Source organism: Cibotium barometz, chromosome 38, assembly GCF_041138505.1.
Source record: "Cibotium barometz isolate CiBa-2024 chromosome 38, ASM4113850v1, whole genome shotgun sequence".
Classification (NCBI taxonomy): Eukaryota; Viridiplantae; Streptophyta; class Polypodiopsida; order Cyatheales; family Cibotiaceae; genus Cibotium; species Cibotium barometz.
In genome coordinates, this window is record NC_141083.1 from 30,147,833 (window position 1) to 30,173,266 (window position 25,434).

The window sequence follows — 25,434 nt, forward strand, 5'->3', positions numbered from 1 at the left end:
CCATTTAGTGGCATATCAATATGTACACACACACACACACACACACACACACACACATGCACATGTATAAACATTTATTTTATATAACTAGAATACTTGAGCAATTATGCCCGATGGTCTCTCATGTACATTAAAATATTGAAATCACATTTAACCTAGCTACTATAATTAATTTGATCACTTTTATTATGTTTAAAAAGTACATAAGTATTTGCTAAATCAATCCATATTCACAGCAAGGTACTAATATGTTAACAATTCATTCTTAGTGTAAATATGAAGAAACGTAAGGGAAATTTATTTTGATTGCTCATCATCAACATAAAAACAAGAATGCTTTGAGAAGTACCTGTTAAAATTGTGAGACTTATGGTGAGGAACAAGGAGGATGCTCCGATTGTTGAATATAGAAGAAGCCTCCCATGTTAACCAACATCAATCCTTGATTAACTTAATTGTTTTAACTATAACAACACTTCTTCTATATGTATGTGTGTGTGTGTGGGGAAAAAAGAAAAGAAAAAGACCATACATAAGGTATGGCTAAGAGGTGGGATAATTCTCTTATTAAATTTATAAACATAGGAAAACATTCCCTTACCCTATTTAAAGAATCACTTCCAATGTTGAAAAGTATAGAGAATGGACTATTTTTTAGAGTGATGCATAACAAGGAACATTGTATATACATTTTCATAGGCTCGTCTTCATTGTTTTGATACCATTTATTTTGCACACAGTTTCTTCTTGCTATCTCAAATGCTTAAAGATTTTGAAATATAGAAAACTAGTATATAATTAAAAGAATAAGAAAAGCGAATGTGAGGAGACAGGAAGAAGGTGGGTGTGTACATGTGTTTATGTGTGTGTGTGCCGTGAGAGAGAGAGAGAGAGAGAGAGAGAGAGAGAGAGAGAGAGAGAGAGAGAGAGAGAGAGATAACATGTAAGATGCATTTATTTGAGAGTGAGCACACCTCACCATGCATCTCCACCCATTAAATTTAATCTACATTAAATTTTAATCAATTAAAATTATATGTGTGTGTGTGTATATAAATTTATTTATATCTATGAATGCATATATATACATACAGGTATACGTGTCTAAATATAATAAAACAAAATATTATATGTAATATATATTTACATATGTGTGTGTGTGTGTGTGTGTTAGTGTGTGTGTGTGTGTGTGTGTGTGTGTGAGAGAGAGAGAGAGAGAGAGAGAGAGAGAGAGAGAGTTTCTAATGTGTGGGAGAGGGTGTGTGAGAAAAGAGAGAGAGGGAGAGAGAGAGAGAGAGAGAGTGTGTGTGTGTGTGTGTGTGTGAGAGAGAGAGAGAGAGAGAGATCATTTCTATGTGTGAGAGAGTGTATGTGAGGGGAGACCTTGAGTTACGAAAGAAAATCATGTAAATTTTCCTCTTCTAATTGATAAAAAAGGGGCTACGGTCTCAGCCTGGGACAAGAAGTATCCGGATGTCAAGTGGAAATAGAATACATCACCTGGTGATGCCCGTACTTTAGGTGAGAAGGAATGGGTGGATGTTTTGCTGCGAAGAGTATGGGAACATATGGAGAGAGAAGGCATTGAGGATCCTATGCAATATTTTAAGGAAAGAGAGGCTGATGGTGGTACCTCTCATTGATTGGATTTCTATTTTGATGGATTATGAAGATTGCTCTTTGGAATGTAAAATGTGTGTGTTCATCGTCCAATAATTATCGCATGTGGCATACTGTGTTTCAAGGTCAATGGGATATGTTTTGTGCTATGGAGCATAAACAACATTCCATAGCTAGACAAGTGTATGATTACAAGAAATTTCGTGTGTTTTATAGTGGGCACCCCACTACACAATTGGGGGTCATGATTGCAGTGAAATCTCAATTTAAGCCATCTTTGGTTATGCAAGATGTCTAGGGGTGGTTCATTGTTGTGGAAGTGGAGTTCATGGATGAAACATTATGGCTTGTGGGGCTGTATGCACCTAATGGTGTTGCACAACATCGTCAGTTTGGGACAATTTATTGTGTTTGTGCAACGCTAAGCCTAGATTTGTGTTGGGCGATCTTAATGCATGTGAATTGCCAAAGCATGCTTCTACACCTCACTCTATTACGGATGGGCCAGAGAGGCTTAGCTGGAATGTGTTTGCCAATCAAGTTTTGAAACAAGATATGTGGTCATTTGGCTACACCCACATGAGAGAGGATTTACATATGCCTCTCAACATTATAGGGGTACAAGAGCTCGTCTAGACCGAATGTATATTTTCCAACATGATTTGTTTCTGTCAGAGAGATATTGTCCATGCAGGTGGAATATAATCATATTTTGTTAGATCATTTCCCTTTAGTATTGGAGATGCATAGCCATTGTGTGGATGCTTATAGGCCATTATTGGGAAAGGCTCCTCTTAAGGTTAACCAGACTTTCTTGGAGCTTACTGTTTTCCATCAGTTTATGTTGCAAGTATTGGTGTCAGCTTGGGAGTCTTATATGTTCAATATTCAAAAGCTTGCACTAGTATGGGATTCATAAAGCATCATATTTTAGGGAGAAGTTGTGGAACCTAGAATCGCTGTTGATGATTGATTTGAACCAAGTGGTTCAAGAGGACGATTCTTGCCCTGACATTGGGATAGCTATTGATTGGTTTTCCCATCAGGTTGTTGCAGCATTGCACGAGAATTAACATGTGAGATATAAGCTTATGGCTCAAATGGATGCCCTAATGGATTCTAATTGTCAGTCACATATGTTCTTTGCTTGTTTGCAACAAAAGCATGCACATGAAAATATTATCAGGATGCAAGATAAGCAAGGAGTATTGATTCTAATCCTACTTGTGTTGTAGATGTGTGTATGGACTTTTATCGCCATTTGTTGGGTCCGTATAGGAGGCCATATCTCCTGATGTCATTGCAGCTAGAGTCTTTGTTTCACTTGGTTTGTCACACCAGGTATCAGATGTTTTTGCAAATGAATTGGAAAGAGATATTTCTACGAATGAGGTGGAAGATGTGTTGAAGAATTTTCCTAAAGGGAAAAGTCCAAGATGGGATGGGCTCCAAGCTTTTCACGAAGTATGTTGATGAGTTGAAGGTCCCTCTTGCTTCTATTTTTCAGGAGGTGTGGAATAGAGGTATCATTCCTACGAGTTAGAAGATTGGGCTTGTACGTTTATTGCCTAAAGTTCCATCCCTAGTTAATCTATGCTAATGGAGACCAATCACATTGATGGTTGCCATGTATAAGATATTTGCAAAGGTCTTGGCCAACAGAATGCAATGATTTCTTCTACTTTGATTCATCCAAGGCAATATGGATTTATTAAAGGTCGAAATATTTTTCATAATATACTAAACGTACAAATTGGAATTGATTATGCAAGGGCTTCGAGGCAAGAGGTGGTTATGATTCAACTGGATATTGAAAAGGCTTATGATCACGTTAGTTAGTCTTTTCTTTCACAACTTATGTAGGCTATGGGATTTGGCCCTCATGTGTCTTCTTTGATTTTATAATATTAGCCAACATGCAATGGCTAGGCTTATAATTAATTGTGAGGTGACTAAGCCCTTTCATTTGTGAGGTGACTAAGCCCATTCATTTGACGAGATCGGTCAGGCAGGGAAGTCCACTTAGCCCTCTCTTGTTTGCAATTGTTACACATCCAATCTTATCTCGACTGGATAAGCTAGTGGAGGATGGTGAAGTTGTAGGTCTTAGTCTTCTAAGCGGAGAGCATATGGTTGGCCGCAAATTGGCAAATGATTCTTTCATGTTACTTAAGGCTTAAAGAGATAATGTTTAGAAGGCTATGACTATTTGGGATACTTTTAGTCTTGCTTTAGGGTTATACATTAATATGCAGAAATCTACTCTGATAAGTTATACCAAGAGCAATTTGCTTGGTTTGCGATGGAATGGATAAGTCATATAAAGGGGATGCATCACACGCCACTTGGGTTATCAGATTGGAGTTGATGTTCATTCACAAGCTTTGTTGGCATGGATTTCCACAAGAAACTATAAGTTTGTGTATTGGAAATCTTAGGGTTAGCCTATGCATGTTTGGCTCAAAGTGGCACAATCCATTATCATTAGCATGATATTTTTTTTCCTGCCTTTATTGCCATGGATGGGCAAAGCTTTGCATCAGATACAACAACCAATTAGATTTATGCTATGGAAAAGAGCAAGAAATAAGCCAGGGCAGACGTGAATTTCTTGGAAACATGTTACTACTCCAAAGAGGAGTGGAGGGGTAGCCCTATTAGATGTCAGATTACATATGGTCGCTCTAGGGCGTGACAAAGTTGTTGAGCGGCCAAAATTCAATCGAATGGCTCGTTTGGGACTAGTGATTTTTATGGATGCTTTGTTGCCACGTAGAGGCCGCTTATTGTTTTTCCCGAAAATCGATCAATATTTTCTGGTTCCACATGGATATGTACAGTTATGGGAGAAGGTGAGGGCAGAACTTACACCATTTGGTGATATTCCTTAATTGGAGGATCATTAACCTTGGTTAGATTGGGCATTTGGAAAGCCTCAGGACATTGTCCCCAGTGTACAACAAATCAAGTGTACCATATGATGGTGGAAGATAAGCGCTGGATCATTGAGAAGGCCAATAGAGTATGGAACATTAGAAAAAGGAGAGGAAAAGTAGGGCCTGGTGGAAGGAAGTAATCTTACAAGGCTGGTGATTCTATATCAAGGGAAGGTGTTCCTAGGCACATGCTACTTGGAGGCCTACCATTGGGGGACTAGTTTCGAAAGTAGCGGATTGCTTCTGGTAATTGTGTGTTTTGTACTACATGCTTGAAAACATGTCCACATCTTTTCATTTCATGTCCGATGGTGGCAAAGAAGGTGTGGGATTTCCTTTCTCGCATATGGATTATGTTGGCAGATAGGCCCGTAAAGGTTAAATACTGGATTTTTGGCAAGATTTCGAATAGGCCGAATAACCCAAAACATTCAGTTTTTTTTCATTTTTTAAGGTGGACAAGTTTGTGGCATATTTTGTTGATTAGGAATGCCTTCATATTTGATGCAAAGTTGGTAGTACAGCTCACATAGGTCGTATAAAAGTGCTACTATTATGGCAAGTCTCTTCCTTGCAATCAGCTCATTTGGTGGAGAATGACACGGATAGCTATGTATTAGATGAGGGTACTTCGAGCTGCACCTGTGGTTCAGAGTAATTAGTGAGGGAAAGCTAGTACATCACATGGCGGCCATGTGGCCATTTGTAAAGTAATTTTTGGTAATATATCTTCTATTACGAGAGAGAGAGAGAGAGAGAGAGAGAGAGAGAGATAGAGAGAGAGAGAGAGAGTAAAAGTAGATTTCAATAAAACTATAAATATTAATCAATCAAATATATATGTATGTGTATTTTTATTTACATTTATAAATACCCATATATATGCTATACATATGTGTGTGTGTGTGTATTTGTATACGCTTGTGTGCACGTGTGTATGTGTGTACATGTGGGCATGTGTCTATGTGTGACTCTCACACACATAGACATATATATATGTATGACTCTCACACACATAGACATATATATATGTTGTTGCGTGACGAGTGAAGATCAATGCAAGGATGCAACAAAAAGATACTTAGGGCTCTTGTAAAGAGTTCCAAGTTGTAGATGAGTGTGGGTGTGGGTTTGACAATAATCCCACATGGGAACTTTTGGGAGTTTTAGAGTTTTTGTATAAAAAGTGGCTCATTTGAGAGCTTATGGACACATTGGGCAAACTCATGTTTGAGCTCTCTTGAGACTAGCTCTCCCTCTTTTCCCATAGAGGTGCAAGCTCTTCTCTCTCCCCATCTACATTGTTGTAAGTTCTATTTTTGTTAATTCAATGCAATGAGTTGATATTTGTCTCTTCTCATGTCAATTCTCTAGTGTGCATGTTTCTTATTGATAGCTTCAAGGCTTGTGTGCATGCTAGGGAAATGAGTATTTGAGAATGAAGAATGCTTTAATTCAATGCAATGAGTTGATATTTGTCTCTTCTCATGTCAATTCTCTAGTGTGCATGTTTCTTATTGATAGCTTCAAGGCTTGTGTGCATGCTAGGGAAATGAGTATTTGAGAATGAAGAATGCTTTGATCTTGTGTATGCAATAGCTAAGCTTTCTTCTTGTTTGGATGCATGGATGAGTGGGATGATGAGTGAGTGAGTATGGCAAGATTGAGCTTGTGTGTGTGTTAAGTCTATGTCAATAGTAGTAGTATTCTTAGCATTCTCTCCATCAATTGGATAAGCTTTTGTGCACCGGTACGGGTTGAATCCTTAGCTCCGAAAGGGATGCAAATCCCATTGGATTGAGCTACATGTGGATCATACTACTCTTGCTACAAGTGAGAGAGTTTTCCGTCTCTCCATATGTGTGTCTCTCTCACATGAATTCTCTCTATGTCTTTGTCACATACATAGACACAACCCTCTCTCACACACATATCTCTCTCTTTTCACACCCATCTCGCATATTTGGAGAAGCCATTGCCTAGGTAGTTTGAAGTGTGTTAATGAACTTTGCCCGCGTTTAAAGAACCACAAGGTGTCAAATACATCACATTTTACTGGAAGCATGCTAAAGTCACCAACCATTAGAGAGGAGTGCAGTTCCAGCGATATGCATAGTTCTGGCGATGTGCATTGTTACATCTATTATGTGATGCCCTCCGACAAGACGATGAACAGATTAATGATACACGTCGGCACCCATCAACATAATGTACGTGCAAGCACATCAAAGGTACTAACTAATAGGACAAGGCAAATGGTGTCCAGGGTGCTAGGGGTGGATCACAATGCTGGGGCAAGGAAGGTACAAATGTGTGTGGCAAAAGAAATCGTAATGGTAACACTAGTGTAAGAAGGTGGTTCCTCACATTTCATTGGGGAACAAGAGTTCGTCAACATTGCAGAGGAAATGGGACCACTAGTGGAAGACAGCTGGTAGGCTAATCTGGTTGGGACCACTAGTGGAATACAGTTGGTAGGTTAATCTGGTTTAGGCTAATCTGGTTGGGCAATTAGGTTTGTGTAAAAGTTATTAAAATCTAGATAAGTAAATTGTGATATTTGAACAATTTGTTTTTTAGGTTTCGGATGTCACTACAATCCGATAAGGGCCTTCAAGGGAGAGCTTTGGCTTGGATGCACTTCTGAAGCTGTAGTGAGAGTGTACTTACACTTCTTCCACGGAAGCAGGTTCTCAGGTAATTGGTCCTTAGGTGAGAAGTGCTATGTTTTCAAGATGTCCACCATTAGACCCGCTTCAGGGTTGGATTTGGTGAATCGAATGTGACGAACCGGCTCTGGTGACCTACAACATGCGTGGATACAGTTTGACCACACTCGACGAACATCAGACTATGGCTTGACATGTATATGATCCAAGGTAGCAAATTACCAATGTAGAGTATTTAGGTAGTTAGAGATAGCTAATTGTACAACCTCTTAAATGACTAGAGTTTTCACGCAGCATGCAAGATCTTCTCACGATTGCAACATGTGAAATGAAAGAGGAGGATATGGAGGCCCAATGTTTGTTATGGGAATGCATTAATGAAGTTATGGCCACCCATGGTTGTGAGAGGGCAATTTTCTATGGTTTCAGGCAGACGAGAGGCTCAGGCTAACTAGAATGCAATTTGACATGTGTTCAATGGTGGAAAAAACGTCTTGACATATAGGGAGAGGTCTTGCCTATTTCATTGGGAGCAGAGCATAGTTGCCCACACAACAAAGTATGTGTGTGTTACATCTCAAGGAGAGCACAAATCAATGTGCGAGAAGTGGCGCATGGCTCCTACCAATGATGCTGCATCAGTGGAGGCTCGATTGATATGTCAATGGTGGTGTAATGGTCATGTGATGGATAGGAATTTGTCAGCAATGGACTCTTGGTTGAGCTGGTGGGAGGTGCGCATAACACATTGGGGTTTAGTCATGATAACGATAGAGAGAAGTAATGATGGTCCAAATACCCCAAGAACAAACCTAGCAGAAAGCAAGCATGGAAGTTGGCTAGCAAGGGAAGAATATAGACGCAATATTTCCCTTTACAATGCATGTACTACCGATATGGCGAATGCAATTTTGCAAAGCACATAGGCAGTCTCTTACACTTAAGGCAAGCACATAGGTAGAGGCCCAAGCTTGGAGAAACTAAAAGAATGGTGCTCTACAAGCCCAACCCAAGTGGTATGAACAGTTAATCAGGAAACTGAAGAAACACCCATGTATAGGGCACCTACCCCTCTCACTGGTGACAAAGAAAGTGCACGAGACTGTCAAGGGTGGTAATTGATATTGATGATGAGGCCACGCATGGAACAGAGTACAACACACATGTAGGAGACCGCAAGGATGCTGGGAGGCCATGAAAAATCAATTTCAAAGAACATGCAACAAGCACGCTAATGGTCTCATTAGACAATGGATGTGGTTCTGTCCTAACCACGTGCTTCAGTGCTATATTATGGACAATAACATAGACCCAAAGCCCAATCCACCACCCAAGATATGGCAAGTTGCTATAGGAACGAACCTCACAGACGAGGAGGTATATTCATTGTAGACAATTGGATACCAGGTGGAGAGTAAGAATGTAGAAGGCGTTATGCCCACCCCATCCCGTAGCAGTTGGGCTTCAAGGTTCTTTACAATTGCAACTTTAAAAGATCCGCCATATGGGTCCACTATTAACATAGAGGCTGGTGGCTCAAGCATGCAAAATGGCATAAGAGTCAAGTATCACACCTCGATATTAGAGGAAGTGGCCAAAAAAATAAAGCTCGCTTTTGAAAATGAACGCTATGGTGGTAGAAGAAGTGCAGAGAGTGGAGCACAAGTATGAAGTTTTCAAGATCGAATCGCATAAGGATGATACACACGTGGGAAAATATCATGTGCATGTGAAAGACGAACCTTGTTGTACATGTCTAGATTTTGCAGACAAAGAAGCCAAGAAGAAGCCGTATCTTACGAGTAAGCACTTGTACTTCATTTATTTATGTGTGCTAGGCTTAAGCCAAAGTGAGAATATATTCATCCACCAACCTATCCTATCCGACCTTGAGCTCTACAATGCCTTGTCTCGTAGGAGAACGTATCCTAATTTAGACAATTGAATGCAAGGATAGTATCTTTTTGGAATCCGCTCGCCCGATCCCCAAAAAGCGCTCGCAAAAAAAACCTGGTGTGTGTGTGAATGTGTTTATAAATAATAATATTATATATTTACTACATGTATATTTATATATATACTATTATTATATTATATTATTATATATTTGTAACATATATTTTTAGTTTTCTTATTTTATATATTTTTATTTATTAATTATAAATTTATATTATATTATGTATTTACTATTTACATGTCTTTAATTTTCTTATTTATATATAGATTTAATAGATATATATATATATATATATATATATATTTAATATCCTAGCTTATTATATGTTTACATATTTTTATTATATATATTTGTATTCTCTCTCTCTCTCTCTCTCTCTCTCTATGCCCCATGTCCCCCATCACACCCCCTTCTCTCTTTCCCCTCCCTCTTCCAACCATCATGTGTCCCCTCCCTTCCCAACAAAAACTTGTGCATATAATAGATAGTATAGATAGATATATTACACACACAAACACACATACACTACACACACTCACACATGCATGCACATACATACACATACATAAATGCATACACACATGCACGTAGTCATACACTTGCATACGCACATACATATATATATGCATGTATGCATACAAGCAAAAACTTCATGTCGTAGCAATCTCTGGGTGTTGCGGGCCACCTACTTGTGTTTTCCAAAAGAAAACTAAACCTAATGTAGCTAAAAAAATAGAAAGCAATACTACCTCACCACACTTCTCCAATTAAAAAAGTTGGTGTAAGGAAGTAATCTTACACGTGGCTGAATGTAAGTTTCACACGTGCATGTGGTTGGATGTATGTCCATCAACAGAAAAAAAAAACCTTGTTAGGCTAACGTTAAGGCCCATTACACATCGCCATACCATAATTCATGGACATGCAATCTCCCCCACCCACACATGGGCGGTGGGGTATATGTAACGGGCCCAAGTAGTATACAACACATATATATTTACATATACAACATACATACACATTATGCGTTAACACATACATGTCCTCGAGGATAGTAATCCTAAGCGTTATGGCAGTCTTTACGTTGTAAGGATAGGCTGGGCATGGCATCTTCATTGTGTGTTGTCCCATTGTTCTCTCGGTCTTCGTTTGTACCTTCGGCTGCCTCTACGGATTTGGTAAGGCTCAACGTTTTCTCTCCTTCAGTAGCAGCAGCAACAACTGCTCCACCATGCAGGGCATTTCCTGTCTCGGGGCTAACCTGCGAGAACTTTCGTGGAGATTTGGAGCCAGCTGAGGACCAGGAGCTTCATAGCTCTAGAAGGTTTTGGAGCGTCGCTAGCGCCATCGCTGCTGCATCATTGGCGCTTCCTGCCTACGCCCGAGACCGCAGAAACAAAAAGGAGATACCCATCGATGACTATCAAACAAACAGTAAGTGCACCAAAACGGCTTCCCCTCTCCTTCCCTCCCAACCCAAAAAAGAAGAAGAAACATTTTCATCCTTTTGTCTGAGTCACTTTTTCTCTACCCTACTGTAACATGGGAAAGCTTACAGAAAAAGATTATACTTTGATATATACTTTCAGTCTCTTCGTTCTTGATGATGTATAGCACAATGTAATGAAAGTAAGAGTGGAGAGAGAGAGAGAGAGGACAGCAAAATACAAGGATTGGGTCCCAAATACTCTCTGAAGGGCTCCCACTACGTGTGGTGTATTTGCTTTATTGAATGAGTAGATTGATAGACTGTTGGTTGTAAATAACTTGGACTGAATTGACTTGGATACCTTCACTTGGCTGAGAGAGCATTCAATCTGAAGATGGCCCCCTTGATCTACACTTTCCGCCTTACCTTTAGCCCTTTCTTGACTGTCTTAGCCCTTGGACCTTGGCTCTTGTAGAGAATATAAGATGAATGATGCCAACGACCGAATATCGCTTATATAGGCACCTCCTCTGCTGGTCGGTTTTCTATGATGTTGGTCTGCTCACGACTGGGAAAAAAAAGCTTTTCCTCAGTACATCTCCCGCTTTATGGATCGGTACAATAGTGTGCATCGTCCACTCAGCCGGAAACCACTCTGACAGGGCTCTGTTGAAGAGATGAGCAAGAAATGGTGCCAATGTATCAATAGCATAGATGAGATGCTCTCCCTGTAATCCTGTATGATCTGTCGCCCGTCCATGTTGGAGTCGGCATATGGCCCTCCTAACCATAGGTGGGGTGAAGAAGGTGGAGACTGTGGAGCATGGCTCTGTGGGCTGTGGTATAGGGGGCTGTGCAGGCACATCATAAAGTCTCTCTGCATATGTCTGCCAGGTCTGAGGATCGGCAATAGGTGTGGGAGGACGGGGCTCTCTGAGTCTCCTCCAAGCAGCAGCAGCATCTTTGCTCATGAGCATGTGATGTGTGTCCCAGTACTGAGCCTCCTCATAAGCTCGCCGCTTACGGCGGGTGAGAGTATGCATCCTCCTGCCTGCCTGCTTGCCTCTGGTGATCTCCCTGCGAGCCCTCTGCACTCGGAGACTGCGGTAAAGGTTTCTGCACTCATCATCATACCATCGGTTCTGGGGCATGCTCCCATATGTAGGTGGCCGTCCTGTCTGTATGTGGTATGGGAAACTCCTCGTGGCTGCGGAGTGCAGTACATGTGATAGCTGGGAGGTGAGCATGGCCATGGGTGCCGATGGATCTAAGGCAAATAGCTGATCATGAACATGATAGTCGTACACCTCGGCTAGGTCCTGAGTGAAGTGAAAAATAGTGCGTGGTGGCTGTATGATGGGTGGGTGGGTCTCCAATAAGCTCCTGAAAGTGAGGGATAGGTATGTATGATCCGCCCCAAAGGGGCATGGTGGTACGGTGAAGTGAGACACCATATCTGCTGCCTCCCGGGATCCCATCACATAATCCACTGTACTACTGCCGCCTCCCACTGGAAAGCAAGTCAACCCACCTGAATCTGGCCACTGAGTCATCCCGTTATAAATAACGAGATGGTGTCGGGCCCCAAGCTCCAGGAAATGTTGCCCATATCCAGTGCTATCAGCTCCTCCATCAGCGGAGATCCGAGTGGTCCCTGTATCCTCTGTAGCTAGCGGCTCTAGTCTCAGAGGATCCTCAAAGTCATAGATCTCGCACTGTCTGCTCTGAGTCCGTGCATTGAAGTCCCCCATCAAGAAGACTTCTCCCAGTGTCGAATAGTGTAAGATCTCCTCAGATAAGACAGAGTATGGAGACTCACTAGCCTCTCCTCCACCCGGCTCCTCGGTGGTGGCAAACCGCGACCCCTTCGGAGGAAAGTAGCAAAGGGCGATATAAATCCATCTGGTCTCCGAGAGGCGTAAGCTAATCCACATGTATCTCGCCTCCGAGTCTCGTGCTACGACTCGAACATGCTCATGTAACCCATGCCTGAAAAGCATTGCAATACCTCTTGAACCTCGGGAGGTGGCCTGTCTCATCCCCTGTCGGTGAGCTGACTCCCACTGATAACCCTCAACCCGTGGTAAGCCCCTCTCCGGGCTCTCATGTGTCTCTGTCATCAAGATGATATCCCGACCCTCCATCACCTCCTCAAGTCTCCCTGGATGTGTCCATAGGACTCCATTACAGTTCTAGATTGCTATGTGTATCTCTTTGTCTTCATGTTGTTTTCTCCGTGTCTCATAGGCTAGATGGCGCTATTCGACCCTCTTCCCATCAATGTAGATGTGACCATCCCTATAATGTGCCTTCTTCCCTTCTTTGCGTGCCGCCTTGATCTTCGGCATGCATAATCTTCTGTGCTCCAGTTGCATCCATGTGAGGTCATCATCGAAGTAGATGGGGTCCCCTGGCAAGCTCCTCAAGATAGCCCGTCTTCTCATAAAGCTCATCCTACTCTCCTCGTCCGGGAAGTGTAGCACTAAGGCCTTGCCTTTGGTGGAGTCCTTTGGGGTTGTCCTCCATACTCTAGTGAATGGGAGCGGCTCATCCTTCTTTAGTCCTAGCTTGGTACATAGGTTCCGCCCGTCAATCTCGGGCGTGGAGGTAGTGCTCTCTGGTATCCCTGTGACTCGGATGTTGAGGCGCCGGATCCGTCGCATCTTCTCTTCATCAAGAGTAGACTGCATCATGTGTACATCTTCTTGTACCTCCTTCTTGATGTTCTTCTTCATCACTTGTATATCTTCTTGCACCTCCTTTTCGATGTTCTTCTTCATCACTTCTACCCATCCTTCGCGGGCCGCCTCCATTTTCCCCTCGATTGTGTGGGTGAGGGTTTTGGTGATCTCTTCTTTGATCGCCTCTTTGTCCACCTCAAGAGTCTCTCCTTCCTCCCGTGGACGATCGCGTAAGGATGCCACTTCGCCCTTCAAAAGGTTGGGAAATCTCCCACTCCTCTTGCATGGTAAGCTTCTCTTCCTTCCATATTTCCGCTTCGGCCTCCAGCTTCCCCATGCGCGTCAATAAGTCCTTCTTGATGGCGGTGATGGTGCTGTCCAATGTCTTCTTCTGGTCCTTGATAAGATCCCTAAGGATATGATCAAGCTGGTTGATTTTGTCATCTACAGACCCTCCCATTGTAGAGGGAGGGAATGTTTGAAAGGAGCAGGTAAATATGTGGGAGAGAAAGAGAAGAAATGGATGAAATTCAAGTCCCCATTATGTTGCTGCCTTGGGGGACCTGAGCAAGGGTGGGTGGGAAAATGCTGTGAGGTGAAAACAAGAAAAAAAGACCATGCCTCTATAGCCCTTCACCTCCCAACTTTGGAAACACTAACACCAACGGGGGCACCACCAGCCATCGGCTGGAACACTTCTCTCTCCGTTCACCACACCACCCACACCAAAAAGACAGCACAAAACAGGGGCACCATAGACCGAGATAAACACCCAGCAATATATTCCCAATCAAAACTGTATACAAGCTTCTCCCGACACAGAAGCCTTACTCACACAACCATACAAACACTCAGGCCTGGATTTACTGCCAAGGGAATTCGACCACGGCCACACCGCCTCTGGAATTACAACCTTGCGTCTGACGACCAAGCCTCTTCAACCACAAACACATCAACACTTCGACCTGTCACTGCCAAGGATACACCACATCCTCAATCGGCACATGATCCACTGCCTCTGCCCACAGTCAGCTTTTCCAATCGCCGCGAACCTCTCGCCTGCAAGCTGTGCCAACCACACCAGAAAGAACCCGGCCACTTCTCTCTCTTCAGAGGGCGCCCCACCAGCTAACCCTCAACTCTCTCTGCAGCCCATCACTTCTGTGTGTGTCGCCAGCAGGAGCAGCTACATCAACATCTCTCTCTCTCTCTCTCTGTGTGCTGATCCTCTGCTAGCCTCACATCCTCACTTCCTCTACCACAGGCAGCTTCTCTGCAGTGCTACCGGCCCCACCAGCCAAGCAACAACACCTGTCTCTGTACAGCTTCCACGTCAAGCTTGTCTCACATCCAGCCCCTGCTCTTCGCTTGTCCACACCTCTGTCTCCTAGGCGACCTCCTCTCAGTCGCCACAGCTTCTCTGCTCATCAACCCCGCACGCTCACGTGCCAGCCACGATCAGCTTCCGGTCTTCAGCACCTGCCTTTGCTTCCACATCCTGCTTCACCTAGCCCAAGCAAAGGTAGCCTCTGCGCATCCAGCTGCACCCTCTGTTGTGCCAACACCTCAAAGGCGGCCTCCCCTCTGTGTGTGCGTGCGGCTGCTCCAGCTGTCTCGTAGGCGACTCTCTACCTTCGAAGCAGCTCCCCAGCAGCTCTGCGCAGCCTCACCTGCGTGCCCTGAGGCCGTCACAAACCGCCTCCCTCTCTGATACAGTCGACGCCCGTAGCCACGCTTCCCTCTGCTGCTATCACCAGCTCTCTGCCGGCTTCAGCTCCTCTGACGGGCCCCTTGCGCCTCCACACCAGCTTCAAAGGCGGCAACTCCCTTCGCCTTCTTCTCTGCAGAATGACCAGGGCGCCCTCTTGCCATAGCGCCTGCGGTGCTTCCTCTTCGCCAGAGAAGCCCCCCAGCCCTCTACAAGGCGGCCTTTCCAATCTTGCCTCACACCGTTGCCAGAGGCGGCTCCAACCATCGCCAACAGCTGCTGCAGCTAACCCCCAGGGCGACGACTCCATGGCAACTCCATACTTTTGGTCTCTTCGCCAACCTTCCAGAGGTCTGTGCTGGCAGCAAGGTTAGCCTCTACGTGGCTATTGCTTTGGTTGGCCACGTTTATATTATATTATTTTTATTTCTTAGAGCTTCAATGATGGCCACCCCAATGCTTTTCACACCATGTTCAATGCGACCTTGGTCCTCTTCGATATTTAATTGCCCTCATGCTTCCACATCTTCAAACACAACCCACGAGTGCCCACTTTATTTTGGACGCGTACACATTCAGGCCATCGAATGGCTGATACCATCTCCAGCAGACCTCCAGTAGACCACGCTCTGGACAACTTGCACAAGCCTAAAACAAAACCATCCACCCTGTACACCCGCCAGCGCATTCCATAGCAAAGCCTTCACACATGTCATGCATCCATATGTACACAAGCCCAAAACACCACTCAGAAAAACACCTGACATACTTTGCCAACCCCCCCATCTGCTAGAGCATTCATGCTCAGCAGCAAAAAGCATAAATTCCAATAGCTATCCACCAGGATCAAAAGGAAACATCTGTAACTCACCATCCCATTTCCCAACATCTGTGAAAAACCATGGCTGTATCACTACATACCAAACATCAACCATATGTGCCACCAAATCATTTACGTCCACTTCACCCACAACAAACCTCCTCGTCTTCAAAACCTGTGGCATTGCAACATCTAGCATCCAATTCATCAACACCAGTGAAGGCCAGGTTCCAACATTTTGACCTTTATGCAGACAAAAATCCAGATCCTTTCCAGCAGTAGTGTCCACAAGCACTTCGAGCTCTTGTAATTCAGGCATCTCTTCACAACCATATAGCTCAGCTGGTTCTGAATCCTTGTCCTCCATGGACTTTGCCTTTAGCATCTCAGCCATAGTAGCGACACATTTCAAAAAACGCGTTTCAAAAACGCGTTTGAAACGTTTTGGAAACGTTTCAAACCTTTCCCAGAAGTTTGAAACGCGTTTCAAACTTTCCCATCTTGGCATGTGAAAAATCAATACCATATATGATATTTATATGCCAGAATATATGGGATCATTGATAGCATTGATAAAATGATAATATGTTGAATATATGCATGCTTGTATGATGTATCAGGATTTAGTAATAAGTATGTACGATCATCTATGCATAATGGGCCCATGGCCCATGGGATAGCAAATGCCAAATATGCCAAGGCAGTCATCCATGTTCAAACTTCAAACTCAAAGTTTCAAACTTCAATCCTAGATAAAAACAATGCAAGAAAGAAATGAGCCATGGTGTATGCTGAATATGTACAAACTACAAAGTTCAAATGCCAGACTTTAACTTCAAAGGTTGCAGGCTGCAGCCTGCAGGTTTCAATCATGATTCATGAATCAACAATCATAGATAATACAAAATAGACAAATCACATGACACAGAGTCTCAATGGTAAATGCTCATCATAAGTAAGCTCAAGAGTCAATAGTAAATAGTCAAACACAATCCGTGTCACATGTGACACACAGTACATAGTACAAAATAAAGTAGAAAATAGAATCAGGAGTCAGGACTCAGGAGTCATCCTCCTCAGACAGAGACGACGACGACTCCTCATGGTCATCTCCATCCTCTGATGTCTCTGACTGTGTGCCGGAAGAAGACTCTGCCTCAGCTTCATAAATCTCAGGTTCTGTAGCCGTAGCACTCGTAGAAGCTCCATCTCTAGATGCATGCACTCGTGTGATACGAGCTGGTGCCATCAACTCCTCGTAAAGCATAGCATAGATGTCACTCCTCCTGAGGAATATCCGGTACATCTTTCACCAACTCTATGTCAATCTTGTCGACATTCACTTGGCGCGGCTCGACTGGATTGCCTTGTTGCTCAATTAGACGGAGGTTGCAATGACAATAAACCAACCGTTCTAATTGAGCACTGCTCAATTTGTTCCTCTTCTTTGTGTGGAAGAGAGCCCATGTGCTCCAGTTCCTATCACAAGGCCCAGAGCTGCAATCTTGTGAGAGGACTCGCAATGCAAGGCGTTTCTGTCATAGAAAGGCCATAAAACTTTGTAAGTAGTCATGATAAAGCACTAACCTCCCATTGCATCATGATTCATGGCTATTATTGATGTAACATTTGAATACTAAACACTTACCAGTAATGGAGTACCAATCCCATATTTCTCCCACCATGAGACTGGCTGTAGCTGTGTCTCTCTTAGTAGTGCGGTGGGTCTTCCAAACACGGCTCCCATTGCGATATACCAAGAGCTCATCCTCCAATTTTCTCAAGAGATTAATATCACCTCCTGTCCACCTCTGGATGTACTGTTGCCACCCTTCTTCCAACTCCTCGTTGTTGAACTGCTCCTCATTACGCCATAGAGGATGCAGTATATGGGCAACCGAATGGATTGGTCTATGAAACCAATTCCATCTACGGTTCCAAACCTCCCTGATGTCCTGGACCCTATTCATAGACCAAGTCACGAATAACGATTCACCAACAACCAAAGCCAAATAAACCCGACAAGTACAAAGCTGGAAAGACATGCATATTGCATATTACATACCTCTCTGCTGATAGAATGGTGCACCGATTCAGGGCTTCTCCAATACGGTCCATGAACTCGTAAAGGAGACCAAGAGTGCTGCCCTCCATGTCTGTGATGCGAAGGACACTGTAAAGAGGCTGAGTGGCCTTCACAAGTGCTTTGACATCATCCCACCAACTCTCTCGCATCACAGCACGCACAAATGCCACTGCCTTGGGCTGCTCTCGATCCTCCCATGCCATCCACTCTCGTGACACAACTGTGCGGAGTAGCCCTTGCTGGACTCTCACTAGCCTCTCAATCACAATGAACATGTACGCTTTGAGGGCTTGAGCAACTCTAGATCACTATGGGCACAGTACATGTAGAGGACTTTTAGCCTCTTGGTAACAAACCTCACCATGCTCCGAGCTATAGCAAAGATCTCAGAAATCCAAGGGATTTTAGCAACATCCTCTATCATGAGGTCAAGACTATGTGCTGCACAAGGAGTCCACACTATCTCTGGGAACTCATCCTCTAACATTCTGCCCATGGACACACAATTAGAGCCATTGTCAGTAATCACCTGCACCACATGCTGAGCACCAATCTCTAACATTGTCTGGCGTATGTGTTGCCATATAAAGGCTCCTGTCACCACCGTCCCTGGAACTGAAGCATCAATGGCACGCATAAACATTACGCCCTTGCAGGAGGACACCAAAATGTTATAAACATTCCTTTTCCGCATATATAATATGGTGCATCCATATTTATGCCATGTTGCCTTCAAAGGCTCCATCTCAAGCTGTACAAGATCTTTCTCATCTCTCAAGTGCTTCTTGCGTAAGGAGTCATATTTGGGACCCTCCCACTCATACCCAATGCGGCTAATGGCTCTCATGGTCTTCTTCCATCTTGGAGTGCGCACAATGTGAAATGACAAAGCACACTGAATAAACAACCTTGTCAATTCACGGGTGGCCTCAGCAACTGGTGCTTTCTGAAAACGAGGCCTAATGGGCAAGGAAGACCTGTGGGCACAAGGAGCAGAGGTAGAACCTACCACATCATGAAAATCTGCAACAATACCTGAGCTCTCCTCAGTGGGACATACACCCTTCTAGGCAAAGAACAACACCAGAGCTCTCCTCAGTGGGGGCACCAGAAAGATGTGAGGTGAAAACAAGAAAAAAAGACCATGCCTCTATAGCCCTTCACCTCCCAACTTTGGAAACACTAACACCAACGGGGGCACCACCAGCCACCGGCTGGAACACTTCTCTCTCCGTTCACCACACCACCCACACCAAAAAGACAGCACAAAACAGGGACACCATAGACCGAGATAAACACCTAGCAATATATTCCCAATCAAAACTGTATACAAGCTTCTCCCGACACAGAAGCCTTACTCACACAACCATACAAACACTCCGGCCTGGATTTACTGCCAAGGGAGTTCGACCACGGCCACACCGCCTCTGGAATTACAACCTTGCGTCTGACGACCAAGCCTCTTCAACCACAAACACATCAACACTTCGACCTGTCACTGCCAAGGATACACCACATCCTCAATCGGCACATGATCCACTGCCTCTGCCCACAGTCGGCTTTTCCAATCGCCGCGAACCTCTCGCCTGCAAGCTATGCCAACCACACCAGAAAGAACCCGGCCACTTCTCTCTCTTCAGAGGGCGCCCCACCAGCTAACCCTCAACTCTCTCTGCAGCCCATCACTTCTGTGTGTGTCGCCAGCAGCAGCTACACCAACATCTCTCTCTCTCTCTCTCTCTCTCTCTCTCTGTGCTGATCCTCTGCCAGCCTCACATCCTCACTTCCTCTGCCACAGGCAGCTTCTCTGCAGTGCTACCGGCCCCACCAGCCAAGCAGCAACACCTGTCTCTGTACAGCTTCCACGTCAAGCTTGTCTCACATCCAGCCCCTGCTCTTCGCTTGTCCACACCTCTGTCTCCTAGGCGACCTCCTCTCAGTCGCCACAGCTTCTCTGCTCATCAACCCCGCATGCTCACGTGCCAGCCACGATCAGCTTCCGGTCTTCAGCACCTGCCTTTGCTTCCACATCCTGCTTCACCTAAGGTAGCCTCTGCGCATCCAGCTGCACCCTCTGTTGTGCCAACACCTCAAAGGCGGCCTCCCCTCTGTGTGCGCGTGCGGCTGCTCCAGCTGTCTCGTAGGCGACTCTCTACCTTCGAAGCGGCTCCCCAGCAGCTCTGCGCAGCCTCATGTGCGTGCCCTGAGGCCGTCACAAACCGCCTCCCTCTCTGATACAGTCGACGCCCGCAGCCACGCTTCCCTCTGCTGCTATCACCAGCTCTCTGCCGGCTTCAGCTCCTCTGACGGGCCCCTTGCGCCTCCACACCAGCTTCAAAGGCGGCAGCTCCCTTCGCCTTCTTCTCTGCAGAATGACCAGGGCGCCCTCTCGCCACAGCGCCTGCGGTGCTTCCTCTTCGCCAAAGAAGCCCCCCAGCTCTCTACAAGGCGGCCTTTCCACCCTGTACACCCGCCAGCGCATTCCATAGCAAAGCCTTCACACATGCCATGCATCCATATGTACACAAGCCCAAAACACCTCTCAGAAAAACGCCTGACAACTTCGGCGCGCGGAGCAAGACGGGCTACACACAACAGAGGGGGCGAATGCAGGTGAACAGGTGTGATGGAGAGAGAGAGAGAGAGAGAGAGAGAGAGAGAGAGAGAGAGAGAGAGAGAGAGAGAGAGAGAGAGAGAGAGAGATGGGGGGCGTAGGCAGGCAACGGGAGGGGAGAGCGAAGAGCGAAGGGAGCAGCGGGAGGGGTGGGCGCAGAGCGAAGCGGGAGGGGTGCAGGCACGCAGTGAAGCGGGCAGCGGGAGGGGTGGGCGAGGTGGGGCGCAGGCAAGCAGCGGGAGGGGTGGGCGCAGAGCGAAGCGAGCAGCGGGAGGGGTGGGCGCAGAGTGAAGCGGGAGGGGTGCAGGCAGGCAGCGAAGTGGGCAGCGGGAGGGGTGGGCGTAGGGGGGGCGCAGGCAAGCAGCGAAGCGGGCAGCGGGAGGGGTGGGCGTAGGGGGGGCGCAGGCAAGCAGCGGGAGGGGGCGCAGGGGGGGCGTAGGGGGGCAGCGAGAGAGAGAGAGAGAGAGAAAGAAAGAAGAAAGAAAGATATATTAACGTCTACGAGAGGCCAAAGTCGGCCTATGAGACAAAAAATAATACAAGTGTGTTCTTCCGGTCATCGGAAGAAAAAAAACAAACGAAAAAGTGTGCATGTGTCTGGATACAACTGTGAATCATCATGGATCGGTGGAGCCCATATACAAACAATATAAGGGGGGTGGGGATGTGGATGGAGTGCTAAGGCAAGATGCATCTCTATATGCTGAAGGGGTAGTACAAGCATGCTATGCAGATCTATGTCTAACTCCATCCAGTGCCATAAGAGGGATATAAGATATCATACATCGCCGATGCTGAGGCTGTCAATGGCATGAACATGTACCCTGAGTCTGAATGAAAGCGAGCTAGCCTCTCCTGTGTCTCCATCTGGTGTCTCATTCGGATAGCTGCTATCTCTCGGTGACGGAGTCGGGGTGCTCTATGTCCAGTCTATCTAGGTCTCCTCCTGGCGCTCAATTCCTCTGCTCTCTGTGCGGTCACCCCACGTGGTACATCAGCTGGCACTGGCATAGCTCTCTGGAAGAAATCTGTGAGCTGGGACTGTCTCCCACCCCTAGTGGGAGCGGGTGTCTGGAGGAGTCTCTCTCGAGAACTATGAAGCTCTAGTAGTAGTCTGCCAAGCTGTCGTTGGTCCGAGGCCTCCATCAATTGATGTAGTGAAGAGTGCTCCTCAAACAATCCTGCATATCTATCTCTGACCCCCTGGTGGGCTCTACATCTACATACAAAGTGATCCTCAGTCTCCACCTCCTCGCGGCACAATCTGCATATCCGCTCAGCTCTAGGAATCCGTGCCGCTCTCCCAGCCTCTATCTCTAGCTGATGTGATGAGACTCGTAGCTGTCCAATAGCAACGCGAGAGCTGTGTGGCATGTATACATCCATGTACCGCGGTCGATGTATAAACCCATCCCCTGAGATGCTCATAAAGTGGTCTCTGTAGTACAGCATCTTCGGTGGTAGTGGGCGCTCTGGTGCTGTCCATGTCTCCTGTATGTATGTATGTAGTGCTGCCATATGTCCTGTCTCATCACTCTGTTCCTCTCATTGAGAGAGAGGTAACCCCGTGGAGCAGACTGATCATACTGAAAAGGTGGCAACCGCTCAATGTCTATACCATGATGTGAGAACCACTGTAGCATCTGTGCATACCAAGATCCAGTGTGTCCAGCCTCGGCCAGCTGTCTGGATGCCTCAAAAGCTCGGCGGGATAATCTCTCCATGGGCATCTCCCTCATCCTGTATATAAAGGAGATCGTCTGGAACAATGCCTCCACTGCCATAGGTGGTGCAGCAAACTCAGCTCAAACAATGTCGTGCGGGACGGATGGTTTGCTGCGTATCATCCTCGAGAGCATCAAGATCTGTGGTCTCTCCAGCTGTACCCATGTGGAGGCTGCAAGCCTTGGTGCCCAAACCGCTGCTGCATACATCAAGGCTGGTGTCACTAATGTATCAAAGAGCCACCCCTTCGTGCGGGGTTCCTGAAAATGTGCCTGATGACACTGACGCTCAAGGCCAGCAAGAGCTGCATACCCCCGAGTCACTCTGTCTCGGACTGCCTGAGCCATGGAGAAGCATCTAGCTGAGCTAGTAAATGTGATGCCAAGGTAAACATAAGAGCTCACCACCTCGACCCGCCCTCCTGCTAATGTGAGAGTAGTGTGGCTCCTGACTGCGGGTGAAGTGTGGAAGATCATAACCTTGGTTTTCCCAAGGTTCACTGTGAGCCCCTGCTGTACGCAGAAGTCATCAAGAGCCACAAGGTGTCTTTGAAGCCCAACCTGCGTGTCGGATACCAAGACGATGTCATCAGCATAAAGCATAACATGGACAGTAATACCTGATAGCTCAACCCCAGAGCCTCCTCCCTGTGTGATGTAATCGACCACCTCATCAATATAGAGCCCAAAGAGCGTGGGGGAGAGCGGGCACCCCTGCTTCACACCAATGGTGCTAGCAACTGTGTCGGACAAGCCTCCTGTGCATCGGACTCTCCCAAAGACCTGCTCATATAGCCTGTATATGCCCCACATCATGTCTGAAGGTATGCCTAGTGTCTGTAGTCGCCCAAAGAGGCGCTCTCTGGGCACAGTATCAAATGCCTTGCGGAAATCCACAAAGCAACAATAGAGCCGTTGCCTCCGTGCCTTGGCTTGATCAATCAGGCACCTCAATGTAAAAATGTGGTCGATGGTCGAGAAGGCTCGACGGAAGCCTGCCTGGCCTGCTGCTCTCAATCCCCCAACCTCTGCATGAGTGCTCAGCTCTGCCTCCAAAACTGCCCCGTATAGTTTGGCCAATATATGGCCAATCATGATGGTCCTGTAGTTCCGGGGGTCTAGTACATCTCCCGCTTTATGGATCGGTACAATAGTGTGCATCGTCCACTCAGCCGGAAACCACTCTGACAGGGCTCTGTTGAAGAGATGAGCAAGAAATGGTGCCAATGTATCAATAGCATAGATGAGATGCTCTCCCTGTAATCCTGTATGATCTGTCGCCCGTCCATGTTGGAGTCGGCATATGGCCCTCCTAACCATAGGTGGGGTGAAGAAGGTGGAGACTGTGGAGCATGGCTCTGTGGGCTGTGGTATAGGGGGCTGTGCAGGCACATCATAAAGTCTCTCTGCATATGTCTGCCAGGTCTGAGGATCGGCAATAGGTGTGGGAGGACGGGGCTCTCTGAGTCTCCTCCAAGCCGCAGCAGCATCTTTGCTCATGAGCATGTGATGTGTGTCCCAGTACTGAGCCTCCTCATAAGCTCGCCGCTTACGGCGGGTGAGAGTATGCATCCTCCTGCCTGCCTGCTTGCCTCTGGTGATCTCCCTGCGAGCCCTCTGCACTCGGAGACTGCGGTAAAGGTTTCTGCACTCATCATCATACCATCGGTTCTGGGGCATGCTCCCATATGTAGGTGGCCGTCCTGTCTGTATGTGGTATGGGAAACTCCTCGTGGCTGCGGAGTGCAGTACATGTGATAGCTGGGAGGTGAGCATGGCCATGGGTGCCAATGGATCTAAGGCAAATAGCTGATCATGAACATGATAGTCGTACACCTCGGCTAGGTCCTGAGTGAAGTGAAAAATAGTGCGTGGTGGCTGTATGATGGGTGGGTGGGTCTCCAATAAGCTCGTGAAAGTGAGGGATATGTATGTATGATCCGCCCCAAAGGGGCATGGTGGTACGGTGAAGTGAGACATCATATCTGCTGCCTCCCGGGATCCCATCACATAATCCACTGTACTACTGCCTCCTCCCACTGGAAAGCAAGTCAACCCACCTGAATCTGGCCACTGAGTCATCCCATTATAAATAACGAGATGGTGTCGGGCCCCAAGCTCCAGCAAATGTTGCCCATATCCAGTGCTGTCAGCTCCTCCATCAGCGGAGATCCGAGTGGTCCCTGTATCCTCTGTAGCTAGCGGCTCTAGTCTCAGAGGATCCTCAAAGTCATAGATCTCGCACTGTCTGCTCTGAGTCCGTGCATTGAAGTCCCTATCAAGAAGACTTCTCCCAGTGTCGAATAGTGTAAGATCTCCTCAGATAAGACAGAGTATGGAGACTCACTAGCCTCTCCTCCACCCGGCTCCTCGGTGGTGGCAAACCGCGACCCCTTCGGAGGAAAGTAGCAAAGGGCGATATAAATCCATCTGGTCTTCGAGAGGCGTAAGCTAATCCACATGTATCTCGCCTCCGAGTCTCGTGCTACGACTCGAACATGCTCATGTAACCCATGCCTGAAAAGCACTGCAATACCTCCTGAACCTCGGGAGGTGGCGTGTCTCATCCCCTGTCGGTGAGCTGACTCCCACTGATAACCCTCAACCCGTGGTAAGCCCCTCTCCGGACTCTCATGTGTCTCTGTCATCAAGATGATATCCCGGCCCTCCATCACCTCCTCAAGTCTCCCTGGATGTGTCCATAGGACTCCATTACAGTTCCAGATTGCTATGTGTATCTCTTTGTCCTCATGTTGTTTCCTCCGTGTCTCATAGGCCAGATGGCGCTATTCGACCCTCTTCCCATCAAAAGTGTGGTAGCCACAAAATGCAAGTCAACCCTTGGATGTGTGTCACATCCATATAATATAGAAGTACAAAATATTATATGTAGAGTGTCCTTTCACACTTGATATCCAAGGGGAAAAACCACATGGGAAAAAGTGTCCTTGGTTAAGCTCTATTCACACATAGCACTACCATAAGTGAGCATATGCCTACAAATCTCCCCTGTAGTGAAAGTGTGAACCTGTACAAGGTAGCAGATCACTCTCTGTATGAGAGTAAGCCCAAAGCTTTGCGGAAAGCTTCGAACTTTTCTCGAGGTAAAGCCTTTGTGAATAGATCTGCAACATTATCCTGTGTAGGGCAGTAAGATAAACTGATCTCCCTTGCATGTAACCTCTCTCTC

At 46.1% G+C, this 25,434-nt stretch overlaps 2 protein-coding genes across 4 annotated transcripts in view; one reads left to right on the forward strand and one right to left on the reverse strand.

Annotated features, from left to right (window-relative positions):
* The first annotated feature begins 10,215 nt into the window (after window positions 1-10,215).
* LOC147616584 (FKBP-like peptidyl-prolyl cis-trans isomerase family protein) overlaps window positions 10,216-25,434 on the forward strand; it is a 39,323-nt gene continuing 24,104 nt past the window's right edge. For all 3 annotated transcript variants that reach the window (XM_086777653.1, XM_086777656.1, XM_086777654.1), the window contains exon 1: window positions 10,216-10,616. In XM_086777653.1, coding sequence (XP_086633779.1) covers window positions 10,286-10,616 — 331 coding nt within the window. In that variant the 5' untranslated portion in view covers window positions 10,216-10,285. The remainder of the gene's footprint in view (window positions 10,617-25,434) is intronic.
* On the reverse strand, window positions 17,193-18,596 carry LOC147616585 (uncharacterized). Its single transcript, XM_086777125.1, has 2 exons — window positions 17,886-18,596; window positions 17,193-17,782 (listed from the first exon to the last, which is right to left on the reverse strand). The coding sequence occupies exons 1-2, from the start codon at window positions 18,179-18,181 to the stop codon at window positions 17,419-17,421; spliced, it is 660 nt and encodes a 219-aa protein (XP_086633251.1). The 5' UTR covers window positions 18,182-18,596; the 3' UTR covers window positions 17,193-17,418.